Consider the following 23912-nt stretch of genomic DNA (forward strand, 5'->3'; position numbering starts at 1 on the left):
GCACATTCAAACAAGCCACATGAACTCAGTACTGGTGCACAACACAAAATTCATTCTGTTCATGGGAGGAAACTCTTAGAGGGAACACTTCCCCCAGCCACTCTGCGCCCGAGTTAATGTCACACACATTGGGTTAATGTAACTGTAGGTCAGTTTGGTGGGGGCCAAACTAATCCCTATTGGTAGGAGGATGGTGGGAAAAGTCCTTAAAGAGGGGACTTTACTTCTGGTCATGTGTCCATCAGAGAAAACATTAAGAACATTCCCACTTCGTCACAACAGGTACAACAGAATATAATATAATATATTTGTTGCATAATGGAATCCACAATGGGTTTGTTCCATGCTTATGCTACTATGGTGTTTGTGTGGATAACCCAGGAAAAAAGGGTGCAAATATAAAAAAGGGTGAAATATATATATTTCAATATATATTGAATATTCAGTATATTCAATATAATATATTGAAGTGAGCGAGTGCTGCTTCTGACCTTCCACTTTTACATTATTTAATAAAATATATATCGGCTTACAGGGAGTGGGGGGGCGGGGACTAGACCCATTCTGGGCACTATCAAAAATGATACAAACCTGCCACCTCTGTTACTGGGATCTCTGTGTTTCCTCTCCATTCCCTGCCTACTGATAACTTGCTATGTAAAATTTAGAGTGTAAATGCGTCAGGTGTAGTATCCATCTTGTTCTACCATTTGCTCTGTAAAGTTCTGAGCATGCTATAGGTGTTGATAGACTATGTGTTAATGATGTAATTGATAATAACCTGCCTCTTATCAGTTTGGCACAAGTTAGACAATTTGGCCAATATTTTTTTAAAATGCCTGCCCCAAGTTAGACTCCTAATTTCATATTAAGACACCTAAACATGTGCCGTGATTTTTTAAAAAGTCCTATTCATCCTTTGACTTATGGAAACTGTTGCATACTTAACATTTTTATGTTCAGACCACTTCCTATTAGGATCCCATCTTTAGGCAGCACCCATTTAAAAAGTTGTCTTTGAAAACATCTGATTTTTTTTAGAACTGTTCTGCTTGCTAAAATCAGCTCTAAAATGCAATAGATTTTAATATAATTTTATCTCCATAATACATCAACGTATATTAATCTGTACTGCTTAACCTATTCCAAATTTGTAAAATTTAATTTTTCTAAATCAGATATTTGTCATGAACAGTCAGTATTATATGTTGGCAGATGGTATAGCCTTCTTAAGATAATTATGGTTTATACTTAATTTACAAGCTAAGATATATCTCTTTATTACCTATATCATACCAAATATTCAAATACTTACATTTTCTAACAGCAGAATGTAAATCCAAATTTGCACATTCGTTTTTCCCCTTCATTCATAATCCAGGAGGCCTTTTTTTCAGAAAGAAGGAGAGTGAAAAATGTTAATGTAGAATAGAAGAAAAATAACAATATTGCCATAATTACAAAGTAGCTGCTTTGAGGAAATAAAATTTCAAATCTATTAATTACATTAAAAGCATACTTCCCAACTATATTTGTTGTTGTTGTTGTTGAGTGGTTTGAGCGGAATAGGAATGTTCCATGGAATAGTAGCAAAATTTTCACATTAGAATATTAGTATATTTTTTGGACAATATTTTGCTGTGCAGGAGCAAAATGCTTGCTATGTAGTAACACAACTAAGATGGGTTCATAGAAACTGTGATGGCATTGTTATTCGGAATCCAGAGGCAGGTGTTCGTCATGGCTATCCTCTTTTAGCCTTCAGCTTCACCCCAGGGCAGAAACACTGTCAGTGAGTTAAAATGCCTGTTAATGAACACAATTTCAGTTGTCACTTAATTTTACCATGTGCTTCAAAATTCTATCCATTTTACTATATACTACACAGTCACACATATGATGTTCTGTGTGTTTAATACTAATGTATACATTGTGCAGATACTGTACAATTTTTTGTGCAGGGACTGAAAGTGACAGACATCTGAATCACATGGCTGATTAGCATGGAAACAAATGTGCATGAATCAGCTTGAGGTGAGGGAAGCTGAGCATTTAACTGGATACATTAATTTCACTTTTTAAAAAGTCTTCTAGCAGTTGCCACTAGCAACCATTATCGATAAGTATGCAAAATGTTCTCGAGTCTAGCACCCTATTTACACATGCTCATTGCTTTTCAAAAGACTCACATTTCAGATTTAGTTTTTCATGCTTACTCTCTGCCCTAAAAAGCATTCTTGGGAAGCTGGACCTGGAGGTGGGGAGTATAAGAAAACACTTCTCAGCTCTTCACCTTCACATTTATGCTGAGGAGGTAAATTAAGACCAGTAATAAAATGAAGAAGGAGATGAAATTAATGGTGAGTCTGCAATCCCAGGATACTCAAGGAGCTGATAGAGGAGGTATCTGAGCCTTTAGCTATGATCTTTGAAAAATCATGGCAGACAGGGGAGATTCCAGAAGACTGGAAAAGGGCAAATATTGTGCCCATCTATAAAAAGGGGAATAAGAACAACCCAGGAAACTACAGACTGGTCAGTTTAACGTCTGTCCCAGGGAAGATAATGGAGCAGGTAATTAAGGAAATCATATGCAAACGCTTGGAAGGTAATAAAGTGATAGGGAATAGCCAGCATGGGTTTGTGAAGAACAAGTCATGCCAAACTAATCTGATAGCTTTCTTTGATAGGATAACGAGCCTTGTGGATAAGGGAGAAGCGGTGGATGTCATATACCTAGACTTTAGTAAGGCATTTGATACGGTCTCGCATGATATTCTTATTGATAAACTAGGCAAATATAACTTAGATAGGGCCACGATAAGGTGGGTGCATAATTGGCTGGATAACCGTAGTCAGAGAGTTGTTGTTAACGGTGCTGGAAAGGGATAACAAGTGGAGTTCCGCAAGGGTCTGTTTTGGGACCCGTACTGTTCAATATCTTCATCAATGATGTAGCTATTGGGATAGAGAGTACGCTTATTAAGTTTGCAGATGATACCAAACTGGGTGGGGTTGCGACTTCTTTGGAGGATAGGGACATAATTCAAAATGACCTTAGCAAGTTAGAGAAATGGTCAGAGGTAAACAGGATGAGGTTTAATAAAGAGAAATGCAAAGTGCTCCACTTAGGAAGGAACAATCAGTTCCATACATATAAGATGGGAAGCGACTGTCTAGGAAGGAGCATGGCGGAAAGGGATCTAGGGGTCATAGTGGACCACAAGTTGAATATGAGTCAACAGTGTGATGCTGTTGCAAAAAAAGCAAATATGATTCTAGGTTGTATCAACAGGTGTGTTGTAAGCAAAACTCGTGAAGTCATTCTGCCGCTCTACTCTGCACTAGTTAGGCCTCAGCTGGAGTACTGTGTCCAGTTCTGGGTGCCACATTTCAAGAAAGATGTAGAGAAATTGGAAAGGGTACAGAGAAGAGCGACAAGAATGATTAAAGGTGTAGAGAACATGACCTATGAAGCCAGGCTTCATGAACTGGGCTTGTTTAGTTTGGAAAAAAGAAGATTAAGGGGGGACATGATAGCGGTTTTCAAATATCTAAAAGGGTGTCACAAGGAGGAAGGAGAAAATGTGTTCCTCTTGGTTTCTGAGGACAGGACAAGGAGTAATGGGCTTAAAGTGCAGCAGGGGAGGTTTAGATTGGACATTAGGAAAAAATTCCTAACTGTCAGGGTGGTCAAATATTGGAATAAATTGCCAAGGGAGGTGATGGAATCTCCCTCTCTGGAGATATTTAAGAACAGGTTAGATAGACATCTGTCAGGGATGGTGTAGACGGAGCTTGGTCCTGCCTTGAGGGCGGGGGGCTGGACTCGATGACCTCTCGAGGTCCCTTCCAGTCCTATGATTCTATGATTCTATGAATGGCTAAGATACTGAACACTGTAAAAAAATCTGCTGTAGATGAAGAGTAGAAACTTGAATTTTATGTTGTGGATATGGGTGTGACCTGCTGGAGGTACTGGTTGATATTGATTAAATTAATGGAGATTGCCTATCTCCTAGAACTGGAAGGGACCTTGAAGGTCATGGAGTCCAGTCCTCTATCTTCACGGCAGGACTAAGTACCATCCCTGACAATTTTTGCCCCAAATCCCTAAATGGTCTCCTCAAGGATTGAGCTCACAACCATGCGTTTAGTAGGCCATTGCTCAAACCACTGAGCTATCCCTCCCCACCTACAGGTTTGGCTTCCCAAGGATGCTTTTTAGGGCAGAGAGTAAGCATGAAAAACTAAATCTGAAATGTGAGTCTTTTGAAAAGCAATGAGCATGTGTAAATATTGGCTGAGTGATGAGTTGGAAAGATGTGGACAAAGTTGGGTGTTAAGAGTGTGGGGTGGGTTTGGGAATGGCCAGAGAAGGGGATTTTACAGTGGTCAGGATAGGAAATGGTGAAGGCCTACATAAGAGTTTTGCCCGTGTGGTTATAGAGAAGAAGCTGGCTCTTGAAAATGTCAGGGAGGAAGATGCAGCAAGAGTTGTGTATGGTTTGGACATGTAGTCTAGACATAATTGTCATCATTGTCCTGAAGGACGGGACCGGAGAAAGATTCACTCAGCACTCTCCATCAGAGAAGAGAAGAAGAGGTGGTGATACTCCACCTCAGCTTGGCTAATCGTTATTAATAAACAAACATTTATAAGAAGGAAACCGTTTTCTAATTATCTACTTTGTTTTTTTCTGCTTTGGAAATCTGAGTGGCAGTTTATTTGTTAAAGAACATAATACCCATTGCAAATATGATATAAATAATCAAAAGATGATTCAGTGATGCTTGCAACCAGTGCCCAGTGCATAGTTAGCGGTGGTAGTTATCATAAAAAGATTAAATATAAAGAGACTTACTCCATAAAATACAATCGAGGGGCACAATGCATGTTTTGGTTTAACAAAATGCATTCCTGTTTTAGCCAATTACTCATGTCACTTAGTCTGCTATGGAGGCTTTTGTTTGGCTATAGATCTGTGAAAAGATGTCCCTTAGCATAGCCTTTGTATTATTGAGTGAAATAACAGTTTAGCTCTTATTTGGAACTGGTAGTACGATAGCCAGTCGCTTTGATTTCCAGGGCACGTATCAAGGGAGGCTTAAGTCAAATTAAAAAGCTGTTAAGTATGATGTTTTGGTAGCACCATTTGACAAGGTTTTGAACACTAATTTCAGTGATATATTAGTTCATCTTGCATGGTTCTCTGGGGACCAGAGCAAGCTCTTAAATGTCAATAACCTTAATGTGGCTCAGCTTTCTTTCTGGGCTGTTTCCCAACCTACCTTCCCTGCAGATGAGGTCAGTCATGGCATTTTGAAATACCAGTCTACTTTGTGGTAAAACAGGGTAAATCTGTGTTAATTTTAAGAGGCTCTTTCATGCATTAGCAAAGCATTCCAAAGAAGGAGAGTATCAAATTAGTATGTTTTGTGTTAAAGACATTAATGTATTTAAATGTTATTTCAGTCCCTGTTGAAGCATGGAAACAAGGATATAATATCACTTATTTAAAACACATCTTTCCCCTCTTGCCGTCACCTTTTTTTTCCACAGAGAACTTTTAAAGACTACACAGCATGAGTGAAAATATACTAAAATAAGCAGATTCCAGTGACAAGGGAAACTGCATAAATTGTAACGAAAAGCTTCTTTCTTTCTTCGAGCAGTGTCTGCCTAGTGCTCCACTTCAAATGTGCATGGATATCTTGAGTCCCTGATGAGAGATTTCTAGCTAGCATTGTCCATCCGACCCACGCATGTGCCTTGTGCCTCCTCTACATTGTTGGCCCCAGATGGAATATTAGCATGTCCACCCCTTAGAACATGCTTGGCTTTATCTCTTTACCTTTTTTGTATGAAAGTTAGTTAGCTTAGAATGGTGTTAGTGTTAGTATCATTGGTTTTCAGTAAGGGAATTGTTTTCCTCCCCAAAATTTGCCTTCTCTTTATAGGGTTTGTCTGGTTTGTCAGGCTTCAAATGCTGCCTCTCTTGCCGCTCTATACCGCTGAGTAACGGACACTCCTAGGCTATGTCTACACTGCAAGGTTTTTGCACAAAACCCCCTGGAGCATCCATACCTCAAATGCGCTTTTGCGCAAGGAAATCAAGAGTAAAACGGCAGAACAAAGAGCTTTTTCCGACGTAGGTAAACCTCCTTTTATGGGGCATAACTCCCTTTTGCACAAGAGTTCTTGCGCAAAAAGGCAAGTGTGGATGGGAAAAAGCACAGGTGCTCCGATGGCCATTGGAATCAGAGCTTTCTTGCACAAGAGCATCTATGCAGTGTGGACTCTCTCTTGTGCAAGGGCACATTGCTTTTGCGATGTGCTTTGAGGTGTGGACTTCTTGTGCAAGAAGCACGTAATGTAGATGTAGCCCTAGTGTGTCCACTGGCTGCGGGAGTCCCACCTCTCCCAGAAGATAAACTTAGACTATTGGCAGTGGAACATTCCCTGCAACCACCCTCTAAGAAAATTCAGGAGACACCCCTTCCACACACACATTTGTCGCTGGACAGATGCAGGGCCCTGTCACCTCAGAGCAGCTTCTCCTAAAGGAAGCCTTCGGTGACATGGGGAAAACTGCCAAGAAGAGAAGTATGAACTGTTGTCTAGTGTGACCAGATATCCTGTTTTTAAAGGAACAGTTTGGTATGAAAGCTCTACTGCAGGTGTCCCAATTTTTTCTTAAATATGCAAATTGTCCCATATTTTTGTCCTCCCTTCCCCCCAATCAGTTCTTGGTGGCCATGCTGCTGGCTGTATCCCTGCTTGCCAGCTGCCTGCCCGCCAGAGTGAGCGTGGGGAGGGGTGTAGTAGCTGACGATGGTAAGAGTGTGTGAGACTGGCGGTGGGGCAAAGCTGCAGCACACGATGCCCGCTGCTCTCCCTGCTGGTCCATCAGTGCTGGCCCAGCAGGTCTTCGCTTCATCCTGTTCCCAGCCATCACTGGCTGCAAGCTGTGGTGACTGGTGAGGGTGGGCAGGTGCCAACAGCAGCCAGTTACGTATCATCTTTGCTGCCCATACATCGGCCCTTTTTGTGCTCCCCTCTCACTATCCTCTCCTTGCTTTGCCCTATTCACTTCCACAGCATCACTACTCCTCCATTTCCCTCCATGTGGGGTGTGTCCTGCACCCAAAGCTGTGCAGAGAGCCAGTTCTGGGTCAGAATGCTCAGCTCACCAACAGCCTGGCTGTCAGGGTCCTTCCTCCTCACACTAGCTGGGCTGGCACCCCAAGAAAGCCTAGATCCTCTAGCTGCGGGCATGGTCCAGGAGGGGCCAAGGCCTGCATGTACCAGACAGGCACACTGAGAACCTTTATAGATGCACTCCAGTTTTGCCAATATCAGAACACCTGAACAGGAGGGTGTTGATGAACATGCCATTCTGTTCACCACTATTTCTGTTAATCTTGGAGCATAGTTTCCTATTTGGTTTTATTTTCAGGATAAGCTAAGTAGTGAAAGCAGACACGTTCTGCCAGATGGCAGTTATGGAGTGTTGCACATCACTGAAATTTTGTTCCAAAGCAGTCAGGGTATGTCTACACTACCCCGCTTGTTCGAACTAGCGGGGTAATGTAGGCATACCGCAATTGCAAATGAAGCCCGGGATTTGAATTTCCCAGGCTTCATTTGCATAAGCGGGGCACCGCCATTTTTAAATCCCGCTCGTTTGAACCCCGTGCTGCGTGCCTACACGCGGCACAAACTAGGTAGTTCGGACTAGGCTTCCTAGTTCGAACTACCGTTACTCCTCATTCCACAAGGCTACACGCGGCACGGGGTTCGAACGAGCGGGGATTTAAAAATGGCGGCGCCCCGCTTATGCAAATGAAGCCCGGGAAATTCAAAGCCCGGGCTTCATTTGCAATTGCGGTATGCCTACATTACCCCGCTAGTTCGAACTAGCGGGGTAGTGTAGACATACCCTCAGTTCCTTTCTAGTACAGTTTGAACTACTCATTTGTTCAGGAATTTTTGTGAACTTGGAAAAGAGGGAGAAACAACCAAGATATCACCTGAACTTCAGGTGAGTTGAGTGGTCTGTGCTATAATCTTCCACTTGTTCATATAGATAGCTTATCTAAAGTGCAGAAATAAACCATGGTTCTGCTAATTTAAGAGAATGAATGCCTTCTAGCATAGTACAGGAAGGCAAGGTGGACTGACAGGAATTAGAAACAATTTGGAAGCTGAAAAGAAAAGTTAAAAAAAAAAAAAAAATCTGTCAGGAAATCAGTAACCATCTCAAGTTGTAATGTCTACAGCTAATATACTATAGGTATCAAAAATATTCTCTGGGGTCAGGGAATGTACTTTCCAGGCAAAAAGGTGCATTTTATAAAAACATATTTCTTACTGACCTTAGTTTAAAATTGAGTACATCTATCTTACAATAAAAAAAGCCTTACTAAAGCCTTATTTGTGCGGTAAACTAGAGCACAGTACACTTTAATATATTAACTGTGGATATAGTTTGTCTATTTACCGTAGCTATCTAATATTAGGAATTTGACTAAACCACTTTTTTGGAATTCAGAATCAGCAAGTGCTAATAATGTGATATGAAAAAATCATTCCATCTTTTAGGTATTATTTATTGACAGTCTTACTGGTTTGTATAGTATTGGAATATGCAATACATTTATAGTATGTCAGTTTTAATAACAAAGTCCCGTTTGTATTATGGTATACTAGAAGATTTACCCAGCGTTGCTCAGGTCCTTACCTCTAATTTTTTTTCTTTGTTCAAATAATTTAAAGTACATTTGAAAAGTAAAATCCCTGCAAGCTTCCTGGAAATTTGTCAAAGACACCATAATAGAAGCTCAACTTAAATATGTACCCCAAGTTAAAAAACACAGTAAGAGAATTTTTTTAAAATGCCACCGTAACTTAACAGCCAAGTAAAAGAAGCAGTGAGAGATAAAAAGACATTGTTCAAAAAATAGAAGTTAAATCCTAGTGAAGAAAATAGAAAGGAGCATAAACTCTGTCAAAAGAAGTGTAAAAGTATAATTAGAAAGGTCAAAAAGGAATGTAAAGAACAGCTAGCCAAAAATTCAGAAAGTAATAGCAAAATGTTTGGGGTTTTTTAAGTACACCTGATGCAGGAAGCCTGCTAAATAACCAGTGGGGCCAATGGACAATCAAGATGCTAAAGGCCCTTGTGGCTTTGTTTACCTAAAGCAGGGCTACTCAATTTTGGAAGACCCAGGGCTCACAATAATACTCACAGCACATGCCGAGGGCCGCAACTTAAGTGTGGTTGCACATACATGCAAATATATATGCAAATATATACAAATAGCTTCTTTCACTGACAGGCATGAGTACAAAGCACATCTCACAATGCCCCAGCAGCGCCCCCAGCACCTCCTCCCTGGGGGCTAGAAACGCTACACCCTGTACTCGTCTGTTCTAGCCAGCCCGTCCGCTTGCGTCTTTCAGTGCTCACTCCGCCTGGAAGACACCTCGCTGAGCGTGTTCCCAGTGGAGGCCATGTTCAAAAGATCCCACCTGGGGGCCGTGCATTGAGCCCTTTGTAAATGCAAACCACACTGCAGGCTGCAGAACAACAGGCTATGGGCTGCATGTGACCCACAGGCCGTGTGGTAAGTAGCCCTGACCTTAAAGGGTCCATAGCCACAGAGCCTCACGGCAACTTTTGGCTCCAGTTCCCAGTTTCCAGCCAAAGGCTTCTTTAGGTATACAAAGTGGCGGGGGCCCACTGGCGACTTTCGAAAGCAGGCCTGCGGACTACTTATTCATATAGATCTGAAGGCTGAGATAACTCAGAGCTGGTCACCCATGGCCTCAAGGTGCTCTTCTCTCATTTCCATAGACTATGCCTTTTCTATTCATTCAGTTACATTTCTGGGTTGAGAGGAAGAACATGTCCTATAATCTTAACTCTACATTGTTGGCCCCAGATGTGAATGAGTGAGATTCTAATTGCAACTAATGAAGTTCCTCACATAAATAAAGTTAAGTACATTAATAAATACATTCAGGATTGAGGTCCAGCTTCCATAAATGTTTATTTTTCATTTCATTATGCATTCCTTGTCAGTCAATAAAATCAACTACATATTTGAGAGAGTTTGGCTGTGGGCAAGTGAGTGAAGCTGTCCATCCATTTGTTTAAGAACTCCTCCTAAATGGTAAGAGCTAGGACCACCACATTTGGTATGCAGCTTCCTCTTATCATAATTTAAAGCAAAGTAAGGGTTTGGAGGTGTGGGGGGTAGGAATGTGAGGATGCATAAAACCATACAGAAAAGACAGAATCACCAGGCAGGTGAAAGGGACTGGCTGGGGGCTTCCTCCTCCCATCTGGGACTGCCCTAGCCCTAGACTCCCACCTCCAGATGCCCTTTGGTCTGCAACTCCCTCACCATTCATACAGGAACATTGCTGGTGGTTCCTCTTCATCAGGGAGCAAGGTGAAAGTGCACAGTTTGCTTCATTCTTCAACCTGGCTGGGAAGTGCAGGGGCCAGATGAACCAGGATCAGCCTCAGCTGAGGGACATGCACCCCTCCCCAAGTTGTGCCTGCTGCAGCTGGAGCTATCATGGTCAGGCCCTTCTCACCTTGCCCTAAGCTGCTCTTCCTCCAGGACAGCTTGCATGCTGAGCCTCTTATCCCCAGCCCAACAGCCACAGCATTAAGAACAGCTACATTGGGTGAGACCAAAGGTCCATCTAGCCCAATATCTTGTCTTCCAACAGTGGCCAATGCTAGGTGCCCCTAGAGGGAATGAACAGAACAGGTAATCATCAAGTGATCCATCTCCTGTTGCCCATTCTCAGCTTCCGACAAAGAGAGATTATGGGCACTGATCCTACCCAATCCTGGATAATAAATGTTGATGGACCTATCCTTCAAGTATTTATCTAGTTCTTTTTTTAGCCCTGTGACAGTCCTGGTCTTCACAACATCCTCTGGCAAGAAATTCCACAAATTGACTATGTGTTGTGCAAAGAAATATTTCCTTTTGTTGGTTTTAAACCTGCTACCTGTTAATTTCATTTGGTTATCCCTCGTTTTTCTGTTACGAGAACAAATAAATATCACCAGTCATAATTTTATAGATCTCTATCATATCCACCCTTCGTTTCCTCTTTTCTGAAACTGGGACAAAGCAGGACCCAGCTAAATCATCCCAGCCAGAACTTTGTCAAGCCGGGATTTAAAAACCTTCAAGGATGGAGATTCAAAAACCTTCCCAGGCAACCCATTCCAATACTTCGCCACCCTCCTACTTAAATAGTTTTTCCTAATTTTCAACCTAGACCTCCCCCCCTGAAACTTGAGACAATTGCTCCTTGTTCTATCATCCGTCACTATTGAGAACAGCCTTTCTCCATCCTCTTTGGAACCTCCCTTCAGGAAGTTGAAGGCTGCTATCAAATCCCCCCTCACTCTTCTCTTCTGCAGACTAAATAAGCCCAAATCCTTCAGCCTCTCCTCGTAGGTCATGTGCTCCAGCCCCCTAATCATTTTAGTTGCCCTCTGCTGGACCCTCTTAATGAGTCCACATCCTTTCTGTAGTGGGGGGCCCAGAACTAGATGCAGTACTCCAGATGTGGCCTCACCAGTGCCGAATAAAGGGGAATAATAACTTCTTTAGAGCTATTGGAAATGCTCCTCTTAATGCACCCCAATATGCCTTTAACCTTCTTGGCTACAAGGGCATATTGTTGACTCATATCCAGCTTCTCATCCACTGTAATCCCCAGGTCCTTTTCTGCTTAACTGCTATTTAGCCAGTCGGTTCCCAACCTGTAACAATGCTTGGGATTCTTCTGTCCCAAGTGCAGAACTCTGCACTTGTCCTTGTTGAACCTCATCAGATTTCTTTTGGCCCAATCCTCTAATTTGTCTAGGTCACTCTGGAACCTATCCCTGCCCTCCAGTGTATCTACCTCTTCCCTTAGCTTAGTGGGATCCGCAAACTTGCTGAGGATGCAATCTATCCCCTCATCCAGGTCATTAATAAAGATGTTGAACAAATCCAGCCCTAGAACCAATCCTTGGGGCACTCCACTTGAAACTGATTGCCAACCAGACATTGAGCTGTTGATCACTACCTACTGGGCCTGACAATCTATCCAGCTTTCTATCCACCTTACAGTCCATTTATCCAATCCATGCTTCCTTAACTTGCTTGCAAGAATATTGTGGGAGATTGTATCAAAAGTTTTGCTGAAGTCAAGGTATATCACATCCATTGATTTTCCCCATGTTCACAGAGCCAGTTACCTCATCATAGAAGCTAATAAGATTGGTTAGGCATGATTTGCCTTTCATGAATCCATGTTGACTACTCCTGATCATTTTTCCCTCTTCCAAGTGCTTCAAAATGGATTCCTTGAGGATCCCCTCCATGATTTTTCTGGGGACTTGGGTAAGGCTGACTGGTCTGTAGTTCCCTGGATTGTCCTCCTTCCCTTCTTGCGTAGGCCCAGATTTAACCTCACTTAAAAACTGCTTGCTTACATAATCAGATATGAAAATGTCACAGCACACTATTACTGAAAAATTGCAGGCTGGCCTACTGCTTCCCACAGTTCTCTTTGGCCAAAGACAGTGAACCATGGCCAATAGGAGCTATGAGCGGCTATAACTACAGATGTACAGGTAAATAAAGCCTCTGATGGCATCCAAACCACCTCTAGCCCACGGGCCACTTATTATTGCCCACCCGTCATCTTTATTATAGTTGCAGTGTCTGGACACTTTAGAAGAATGCATGAATAGCCCTGATCTTCTATCAGGATTCTCTAATATGGGTTAATAAAACTCTGTATGGACAAAGGCCTCCTATCTGGTAGATTCCAATACATGATAGGGTCTAATTTCTTTTTTAAACAGTTTTATATAGTAAACAAATCAAAGCCATTGTATAAGTAAACAAAAAGATCTAGGTTGTGCCATTATAGAGAAATAATTACACCGCTCATGTGTCCAAAGGTGCTTTGCTTTGCATCTTGCCTTCAATACACCAGAGGCATATAAACTTTGTTCTCTGCTCACACAGAGACACTCTTGTCAGAGATCAAAACTGAGAACGTTCTCATTGTATTTTACACTATGAACATATATAAAAGTTAGAATTTGACTCAAGTTGGGGTCAGATGGATTATAATGAATTATAATCAAACATCTCATTTGCATGGCAGATTAGCAGGGTGGTCTGTCTTTTCTGTTGGCAGTACAGTTGATCCTCTGGAGTGTTAAGTGCTATTTTACATTGCTGCACAATGGAGGGCTTAATAAATCTGTCCAATGAGAATTTCATGCACAAAGTCATTGGGATTAAATGGTTTTTATGGCCCAGTCAACTTTTCTCTGCTTTCAGTTTTTTGAAATGCAACAGCTGCTGTTGCTTCTAAATGTTTGTGTTAACATATGAAGATCAACCATAGTAACTTTTTTTCAGATAAATTATTCATTGAGCCTGATACTAAAGGGTGCTCAGCATTAGGCAGAATGAGTCCTTAAAGTGAAAGGCTCACCAAAAGCCATATGTTCTTTTTCCTTATCAGCTATAATCCAGCCAGATGTATAAAGAGGATAAATATAAGTCACTCCCAGGGTACAGAGGTCTGAAAACATAGTGTATAAAATCCTTATGCTAATAGTAAAGCCTTTGGGTATCAGTTATGTTTTGTTTGTGAGTGCATGTGCCTTCTTCAGCCTTCTAACAGCTTTGTCTACAGCTTTATGGAAGGTACCTAAAGTAGTCTTGTGAATTCATTGGATTAAAATTGATATGGGAAGGAATTAAGTTTTTACAGATGGGCCTAGAATTGAAATAGCGAAACTGACTAGTTATGTGGATTGCCAAAATAACTTCAATAATTTGGGTTATTGTACCTGAATAAAAAGTGATTCAAGTGTGTGATGATCCAATATAATGCATACAGGTTCTGAGTCTTTTCTGACTTACATTGATGTCAATCAGGAGTATCTCCATTGAATTTTGTGCAGGTATGTCCAATTGAAACTGAAGTAAATGAGAAGAAATCAGGTTCAAAATGTCTACATATATGATAGATATGAGTGAACATGAAGACAAATTTGTCATGGAACCATAGGGCCATTTTTTTTCTCATTTACACTGGTGTAGAAAGCAGACAAACTCCACTGAAATCAATGGAGTTAGATGTCAAAGTGGCATAAGTGACATTGGGGCAGAGCCTTTATTCAACACCATGTGCAGAAATTCTATTTGTGTCTTGCAAAGCAGCTGCAACCTTGGAGTCTTCATCCTGTACAGAGAAGACTCATGTTTGATTTAGTGGCCTGAATTGCAGCACATTGGTACAGGAGTTATCTATGAGCTGTCAGGTTTCCAGATTTAGCTACTTTGACAAGTTAAGAGGTGATCTGAGTTTTGGTGTATGTTACATGCATGTAAGTAACCAGCATCAGAAAACAGTAAGGTGGTATAACTTACTGACTATGGAGGCAGGAAGATGGAAAAGCAACCTGCTGTAGTAGGTAGGTGTAAGGTAACTTGGAAGAAGGGTCTTTTCCTATTCCTTCTTATTTCTTCTTGGTAGTTGCTTCTCTTACTATTATCCTGTCCTTGAATCTCAAAAACCACCACCACATTTTGTACCGTTTGACTTCCTTGTTTGAAGTCTCTGCAAAGAGATGGAGCATTGAAAGCATCTTATCCTCCCAAACTAATGGTGCCCTACGGTTGGGATAGTAGGGAAGTTTGCGTAGCTGATGTATATGATGTAGCCAATAAAGAAAAGACTTCAGTCTCCAGGACTTTGTCTAGCATCTCTCTTGAGCATTAAATTCACACACATACAAAATCGTTAAAATCAATTTAATGTTCTTGCTTATGGTCTCTATTTATTCACATTCATTTTAACTTATAAAAATGGAAAATATTTGAAAGCTTCTTTTTCTTTCTGAAAACGTTTGGCACGTTTTCTAAACTCTAAGTGTTGAATTAGGCAATTTTCCAGTAAGTCCCTTTCAACACATCTAAATCTAGATTACAGCTGTCCTTTTGGAAAGGCATACATTGCTCAGCATGTGGGAAACTGACTGACATTTTCTCTTCTCCTTTTCAGAGTGTCTCCTCTGCAGAAGTCTGAAATAGTAGACATGGTAAAGAAACATGTAAATGCCATCACACTAGCCATTGGAGATGGTGCCAACGACGTGGGAATGATCCAGACCGCGCATGTGGGAGTTGGGATCAGCGGGAATGAGGGCATGCAGGCAACGAACTCCTCTGATTACTCCATAGCACAGGTCAGAAGCATTAAAAAACAGCTGCTATGTCCTGTTGACAGAGGTATCAGCTGTGTGGCAGTATAAGCTTTTCATTGCCGGCTTTCAAGCTGAGAAAAATCTTTGTTCATATCCTCTTTGAGACTGCCATCTAAAACTAATACCTCGGATGTATTTAGGATCATTTTAGTTTTGATCCTGTTGTACCCTTTGGGGCAATGATCTACCCTTTCCTAAAGGCTTAGGTTTCTTCTTACCAGCTGTGGAACTTTCAAACTGTTCAGTAGTCAGGGCGAGGCGCCATTCATGACACCCTTCTAATTATAATTGATCTTCCTCAGTGTGCTCTTGTCAGTGACACCTGTTGGTGAACTATATTAATGCCCAGAAGAGTTAGATGATGAGGGGGCATTCCTTTTATTTTTAAATCTCTTTACCCATTTTTCTTACATTACTAACAAGTCAATTACTCAAATACGAAAGAGCTGGTCAATATTTTGAGATAATTCAGGCAGTGACGGTTACAAGGGTGCGTGCTCCCAACTCATTCCATCAAATTCAGCCCTGATTACTAGCTGTATAGGCAATAGTAAGAAGAGGCCATGCAAATTAGGCTAGCTCTTTGTCTAACAAATCAAAATGTGAACATATTAAAAGCATCACAAGAAAAAAAAGAGGTTTTTGCTAATGCACATGCACTGTGAATGTTGTTAAATTCCAGCTAAGGTATTCTATATGTTCACTTGTGAGGTGAAAATCTTTAATATTTATATGGCTCAGTAATTTGGTAATAGTATAAGCAAGTTAATCAAGTCTAGAATGGGGTAATGATCAAAAGTCATTAATGTGTGCTGACTCTTTGGTGGTCTTTGAGAAATGAGTTGGGATTTCATGCTACAAGCTTGTGGTAGCCATCAGATGATGTTGCTATAAAATCTTCCTTTACAGTTGATCCTAAATGGCATCTTTATCTGAAATTTCAGCAGAGAGCTCCAGGATTGGAAAGGCAGAAAGGTAGACTTCCCTCTTACTCCTAAAAGTAGTTGCTCTGAACAGGTTGACACATTAACAGAGCAGTAAGGGAAACTTGCACTGCTGCTGCCATGTTGTATATATGTTCCATGGTCAGGCAGAGGGCCTCCGTATTCAAGGTTAGTCATCTGAGAATTTTCACAAGTACTAGTTAGTGCTTTTAAAATTTCAGGTTAAAAGGTTTATCCAATATTAGTTCAGCACTAGATAATAGTGTATTGCAAGTACAGTTACACAGTATAACACCAAAAAAAAAAAAAACCCAGCAGGGCAACCTTTAACAGCCTTTGATCACAATATATGTACTGACCAGCAGTAGTCTCTACATTATTATGCCCTCTAGCATATATTGCTTTGAGGCACCATTCATTTAAAAAAAACAAAAAACTATAGATATAGGGATTTCATAAGATTCCATTTATTTATTAAAATGACAGTGTAAAACAATAAGTAGTCAGAGTTTTCTCCATAGATGACCTGTCACATTTTATTAACTTCTTTGGCGTTTAGTCTAATAACTTTTAACTTTGATGAAGTTGTTTGATATTTGTATGTCACTTGCTAATGGCTTTCGGGTTAATATAAAAATGGTGAAAATGTGTTGTGCTCAGTTTAACTGTGATTTTTGGATTATTGGCAATAGCAGTAGAGGTAATGTTCTAGTTAATGGTTTTATGTAAGTTTCTGGAAACAACAGCATACAGTTTTAATTCTGGAAACAAAATTTAAAATAACATATAATGGAACTGTTAATTTTGGGAGGAAAAGAATGTTTCTATTACTTGAAAGATTACAGTACAGGCAGTCCCCGAGTTACGCGGATCCGACTTATGTCGGATCCGCACTTACGAACGGGGCCTTCTCCCTGGTCTCCAGCAGACCAGGGAGAGGAAGCAAAGCGACGGAGCATGCGGGCAGCGGGCAGCCCAGACGCATCTGGGCTGTCCGCCGCCCGCGTGCTCCGAGGCTGTGCTCTGCTTTGCTCCCCGTCCCCCTGCCAGGGCAGAGCAAAGCCCTGGAGCACGCGGGCGGCGGACAGCCCAGATGCGTCTGGGCTGCCCGCTGCCCGCGTGTTCCGCCGCTTTGCTCCCCGTCCCCCTGGTCTTCAGACCAGGGGGACGGGGAGCAAAGCAGAGCAAAGCCACGGAGCCCGAGGGCAGCAGGACAGCCACGGCACGTCTGGGCTGTCCCACTGCCCCCGTGCTCCGCGGCTTTGCTCCGGGCGCCTGTGGTACAGCAGCTGGGGCGCTGCCGGTTGGTCCCGTAGCACCGCTCTGGGTGCTACGGGACCAACCCGGCAGCACCCCAGCTGCTCTGCCCCAGGCGTCCTGATTCAGCCACTGCTGGTCAGTTTCAGCAGTGGCTGAATCAGGACGCCTGGGGCAGAGCAGCTTGGGTGCTGCTGGGTTGGTCCAGCGGTGGCGCTACTGGACCAACCCAGCAGCACCCCAGCTGCTCTGCCCCAGGCGTCCCCAAGTCAGCCGCTGCTGAAACTGACCAGTGGCTGACTACAGGAAGCCCCTGCCCCGGGCTTCCTGGAATCAGCCGCTGATCAGTTTCAGCAGCAGCTGACTTGGGGATGCCTGGGGTTCTTAAGTTGAATCTGTATGTAAGTCAGAACTGGCGTCCAGATTCAGCCGCTGTTGAAACTGATCAGTTTCAGCAGCGGCTGAATCTGGAGGCCAGTTCCGACTTACATACAGATTCAACTTAAGAACAAACCTATAGTCCCTATCTTGTACGTAACCCGGGGACTGCCTGTATATTTCTATGGTATGGTGACCCAAATTTCTGACATGCACTGATTAGTAAAATAAGATGGACTTATTTGCAATTGGAAAAAGACTAGGCTGAATTAACACTAAATAGTTTTCAAAACAAAAATTTGGTCTTCATATGGTGTATTCTTCCTCAATGGAAACATATATAGTCACAACTTTAATGGAAATTATATTACGCCTTGAAGGGAGAATATGTTCTACTGAGTAATTTAAGTAGACATCTGCAATGTAGTATCTTATAACCAAATGATACTTTAAATCCAGTGATTCCAGAAGTGGGCACACATGGAAAAATAAAGCTCTGTATGAAGTACTCATTAAGGATTCCATGAGGAATCATATAATAAACCAAACAAATAGAAAGAAAATTTGCATCTGCCCCAGTGCCCCAAAGAATAACTTTCATCGGTATAGACAGCATGGATTTGAATCATCATTTTAATTAATTTTCAGAATTAATACTGAAGTTATTTAGATGGTTCTAAGCTGTAATACAGCTTTTTATTGAGAAGAGATATTTTTTATCCAGAGAAGGAATCTGAATTTTCTAGGCACCATTGCTTTTTTTGAATTCTTTAAAGAGGCAAATTGCCCATGGAAATACTTCATTTAAAATAAATGTTGGGTTTATTGATCTGTTTTGTTCCTAGGAAAGCCTGGGTTGTTTTCTGGGTGTTTTCTTTCTCCTAAATTTCACCATTTGTATTAAATGAGTACTGGTGCTCTAAAAACACCTTTTTATTTTGTAGCCCACCTCTCATTTTTAGATCAAGACTAGATCTCTTTCTAGAGGATGTGTTCTAGCTCAGATATATCAGATACATTGCAGTAGTTTCCAATCTTTTTGATACTGGGGACCGTCAAACCCATTCACAAACTCTTTGCATATTTACATATTAATTATGCAAATGATGAATATGCAAATAAAACGTTGCCAGTCCACCAAAAGCCCAGTCCACAGTGCCAGCTCTAACCCCTAGAGTTCCCCACCCCTCCACTAGCCCCCAGCACCAGCCACTGACCCCAGAGTCCCCTGCACCCAACCTCCCCAGTGCTAGCCTCCCGCCCTGAGAGCCCCTGAGTGCCAGCCCCCATCCCAAATGCCTCCGTGCCAGGCCCCGCCCCTTAGAGCCCACCACCACCAGACCCCCAGTAGTACCAGCCTCTTGTTTCCAGAACCTCACTGCACCCAGCCCCCCCAGAATCTCCCCTACTGCCAGCCCCTAGCATTAGCCCTGTCCCCAGAACCCTCCCGTGCCCTGCCCTCAAAGCCACCCCCACTACTAGCTCAGCCTCCAGAGCCCCCCAGCACTAGCCCTGCCCCTAGAGATCCCAGTGCCTGTCCTGCCCCCCTTACCTAGCCCTGCACTGCTGCCCGTGTCATGGAGGCTCTGGGAGACGGGGATGGGGTACACCACCCAGCACCTCTTCTCCCACAGCAGCTGTTGGGAGAGATATGTCCTGCCCCGGCCTCTCAGCCAGCCAGCGCCAGGCAGAGGCGGGGTCCCCTCCGGCCGCAGAAGAGTGCTTTCCTGCGTGGCTTAGAGTCTCCTCCCAGCTGCAGAAGAGCACTTTCCAGCACGGTGGGAGGGCTGTGCAGGGAAGTGCTCTTCCATGACTGGGAGGAGCCCCTGCCCAATGCTGGTTGGCTGAGACGCAGGGCAGGACACGCCTCTCCCAACAGCTGTGCTGGGAGCAGTGTACCCCAACCCTGGACACCAGAGCTTCCACCGCCTAGCAGCCAGAGGTCGGCGGCCTGGCAATTGGGAACCGTTGAAATATTAGAATTGGAAAAGGCTCAGAAAAGGGCAATAAAAATGAGTAGGGATATGGAACATCTTCTGTATGAGATGAGATTAATAAGACTGGAACTTTTCAGCTTGGAAAAGAGATGACGGGGGTGGTGGTATGATAGAGGTCTATAAAATCATGACTGGTGTAGAGAAAGTAGGTAAAGTACTATTTACTCCTCATAAAACAAGAACTAGGTCTAATAAAATGAAATTAATAGGCAGCAGGTTTAAAACAAATAAAAAGAAGTATTTCTTTACCCAGTGAACGGGATACCTATGGAGTTCTTTGTGGGAGGATGTTGTGAAGGCCAAGACTATAACAGGGTTCAAAAAAGACCTATATAAATTAATGGAAGCTATTAATCAGAATGGGTAGTGACAGTGTCCCTAACCTCTGTTTGCAGAAGCTAGGAATGAATGACAGGGAATGGATCACCTGTTCATTTCCTCCATGGCACCCAGCACTAGCCACTGTTTGGCAGACAGAATACTGGGCTAGCTGGACTTTTCGCTTGAACCTGTATGACCTTTTTATGTTCTTACAATTGCATGCAAAAATTACTGGAAGAGGTTTTATGGCTTGTATTATCAAGGAGCTTAGAGTAAATGATCACAGTGGTCTCTTTTGGCCTTACAATTTATAAGAGCCCGGCATTCAAGTATGCTCTGTATCTCATTTATTATTAGACCCCCATACACTTCCTGCAAACACTTACTCATGTAAGCAACTTAGTGCATGTCAACAGCTCCACTGAGCTCTGTTAAAATACATGGCTTTCTTCCATTTAATTCCTTGTCACAACTCAGTAGGAGAACTCACGTGTGTTTAAAGGTTCAGAACCTTATTCTTTGTCCATTGCATCATTTCCCCAGCTCTTTTAGGTAGCACTTTAGCATTTTTCTTGAACAATTACAAACCCAGAGAGTAGCATTATGGTAAGGAAATCATTATTAAAATTGTATGAGGGATGGCTACACCATTTGTGCAGTTTTTCCTCTGGGGTTTTTCTACACAGTGTATCCGTGGATTACATGCCAGCCTTGCTGGAGTTCATACTTTATGTTGCACTGTCAAAGTATTAATCTTGGGATACATTAAAGTTGTGGCAGGACTGAAGAGAGAGGGTCAGTTGGTAGATAGATAATGGATTAGCACATTTATTTAGCCATTCACTCTTAGTTATCTACTTTGCAATCCTGATGCAGGCTAGAGAGAGACTGAATGCAAGGTGAATTATAATGTGGGTTTCTTTGTTTTCTGATATTTTGCTAAAATACCACCAGACAACCTGTTCTTGTGTTATCTGAGGCAAATGCATTAAGTGCTGAAGATCTTGGGAGAGAGGCTATATATCGTGAAAATTCTCGCTTATGTTTGGAGAGCCCACAGTTTCAGATGGGCTTTGGATGAATCATAAATTTGAACTCCAAACCTTTTGGGGTGGCATATCACTAGCCCCAAAGTGGAAATGAGTTGTTTGGCATCCTTTTAGTTCCCATGAAACCATCACACAAAATAGTGAAATTCAGTCTCTGCTCATGGGAGGCCGGCCTGAGGTTGAACTAAAAGGAATGTTGCAAGACACAAGTGGCTTCCTTGACAGAGTTTCCATATTTCCTGCCCACACTGTGGGCATGAACCTTCTCTTGTCGAAAACAATGTGAAAATCTCATTGAATTAAATAGGGTTAGCACTGAGTCATCTTAGTAGTTCAAACCAGTATTATTAGGCACCAGTTTCCATAAATATTAGATACATTTACTGGCAGGGTTTATTTAAGAGGGGAAGAAAATACAGTTTTATGATGCTCATATTGTGACCATATTTATGATGATCTAGTGGACTGTAAATGTTATATAAATGTATTAATTCACATCTTCTTTCAAAAGCTAGTAGTGCTCCTTCTTTCCCTTTTGAGCATTGTGCCTCTTGAGTTTCCATTTTAGCCCTAATTACCATTTCACTTCTTTTAAAACACAAAGAAGCTCCTTCTACCACGCCCTTATCATTAAACCCTCAAACACAATAATCTTCTCTTACAATGAAACGAAGAGTTCATATTTATATTTAATCCAGTAGGCCCTAATGTGTTAACCTTGCTTCATTTTGCTATCAGGATAGTAGTAATAATTGATGGCTTGTTGCTGTTTAAAGCAAATGAGGACCAAATTTATGGAACTGTGTTTAAAAGATTTACTGAAAAAAAAGGAATGTTTTGCAGGGTTTGTTTTAGCATTTTGTTTGTGGTAATTTATCAAGATTACTCTCAGGGAAAATAAGTTCTTGGAATGGATCTAATAACTGATATAAGGTTTACTTTATATAGAGAGCTGTAAAATGTGAGGCTATTTTACTTATGTCCATTTATCTTCTTCTAGTTTTCTTACTTGGAGAAACTACTATTAGTCCATGGAGCCTGGAGTTACAATCGAGTGACTAAATGCATACTGTATTGCTTCTACAAGAATGTGGTCTTATATATTATTGAGGTAAGAACAATCAAGAGGATGGGCTTTGGCAATAGGGTTACCAGCGGTTTCAAAAAAATACCGGACACACTTGATCTCAGATGGGGGGGGGGGGACTGGCTGGCAGGGAAGTGGGGCTGGCAGGAAGCAGGTCGGGGGGAGCAGGACTGGCAGGGGGAGATCGGGAAGGCGGGGGAACCAACCGGCGGGAAATAGGGCTGACCGGGAGTGGGTTGCGGGGAGCGGGACTAGCCGGGAGGAGGTCGGGGGGAGCGGGGCTGACCAGGGGGGACGAGTGAGGGGGAACCAGCCGGCAGGGAGTGGGGCTGGCCTGGGCACACGGAGATCCCGGGGTGCTGCCCGGCCCATGCATGGTCCTGGCGCGGCGCACGGGTGAGTCTGGCCCGGGAGATTCCATCCTGCCCCAGCCCGGCCCCCCTCCTCTCTACTGTGTAGTTGCAGTGTGAGTGTATCTACCAGCCAGGCAGTATGCAAATAAGTACTGATACTCATGATAATAATAAAACTTACTTAATTAGAAAGTACCTAACATTTATATGTCCGGTATTTTCTCAATTTGTTTCCCGGACAGAATGCTCCAATACCGGACTGTCCGGTTCAAAACCTATTTGGCAATGGGTAAATTTGGTTTGACAATCATTAACAGTTGCAATTAGTAAATTAAATGTAAATTAGTAACATTTAATTTTAAAACAAAGAAATGTTCTCTTTGTGTGATATGTATCCATTGTGTGACCTTCACTGCCAGAAGATGGCATAGATAGTGAAGTTGAATTTTAAGAGGTTGGATACATTTATGACCTTTAATAATCTATGTGGTTGTGCATGTCAATATGATAGGAGAAATCAAACATCATTTGTAATGTGTAAACTGATTGTAGCAATTGTCAGGAAGGAATCATCCCCTAATGCATATTATTGCACATTTGGCAATGAACATTACAAAGCTACCAGATGAACCAATAATCTGATCTGCTATGGCAAATTCTCTGTTGCTGTATCACTGCTCAAAATCTGTTCTAAAAAAATAGTTGAAGGTTTTTCTTCATTCTATCCAATAAACAGGTGCTAAGAGAGAGCTATAATAAAGAACAAAATGAGAACCTTCTAATTAGTCAGCCACTTACAGTAGATTACAAGAGACACTCAGTCAAAAATGTTTTACTGTTCAATAAATCATACCGTGATTGGTGTGTATGTCTGACTCTCTCAGGATCTAATAATCTTTATGCATGTATAATTTTCATGGTGAACAGGAGTTCTCAGCAAACATGTTCCATTTTTTCTTAAATGTATCTGAATGACCTCTACTTTTGGAGTTTTATCATTTCCACTGCAGTTCAAAGTCTATTGGCTACATATGAACAACTGAAGAGTCAAACTGTCATTTCCAACTGCTTCTATGTCAGTAGTGCATTTAGCCCTCCAGCACCATACCACTTTCTTTCATTGTGTGAGAGTGGCATAGCTAAGAGTGATACACAGCCATTTCAGTTGTACAGAATAGTATGAGAAATGCCAGTTTCTCCTACTTATGG

At 42.1% G+C, this 23912-nt stretch overlaps 1 protein-coding gene across 1 annotated transcript in view; it reads left to right on the top strand.

Annotated features, from left to right (window-relative positions):
* The window catches only part of ATP8A2 (ATPase phospholipid transporting 8A2), a 558954-nt gene that overhangs the window by 305914 nt on the left and 229128 nt on the right, over window positions 1-23912 (top strand). The window contains exons 25-26 of the mRNA XM_014581486.3: window positions 15116-15299; window positions 22264-22374. Coding sequence (XP_014436972.2) covers window positions 15116-15299; window positions 22264-22374 — 295 coding nt within the window. The remainder of the gene's footprint in view (window positions 1-15115; window positions 15300-22263; window positions 22375-23912) is intronic.

Source organism: Pelodiscus sinensis, chromosome 1 (assembly GCF_049634645.1).
Source record: "Pelodiscus sinensis isolate JC-2024 chromosome 1, ASM4963464v1, whole genome shotgun sequence".
Taxonomy (NCBI): Eukaryota; Metazoa; Chordata; order Testudines; family Trionychidae; genus Pelodiscus; species Pelodiscus sinensis.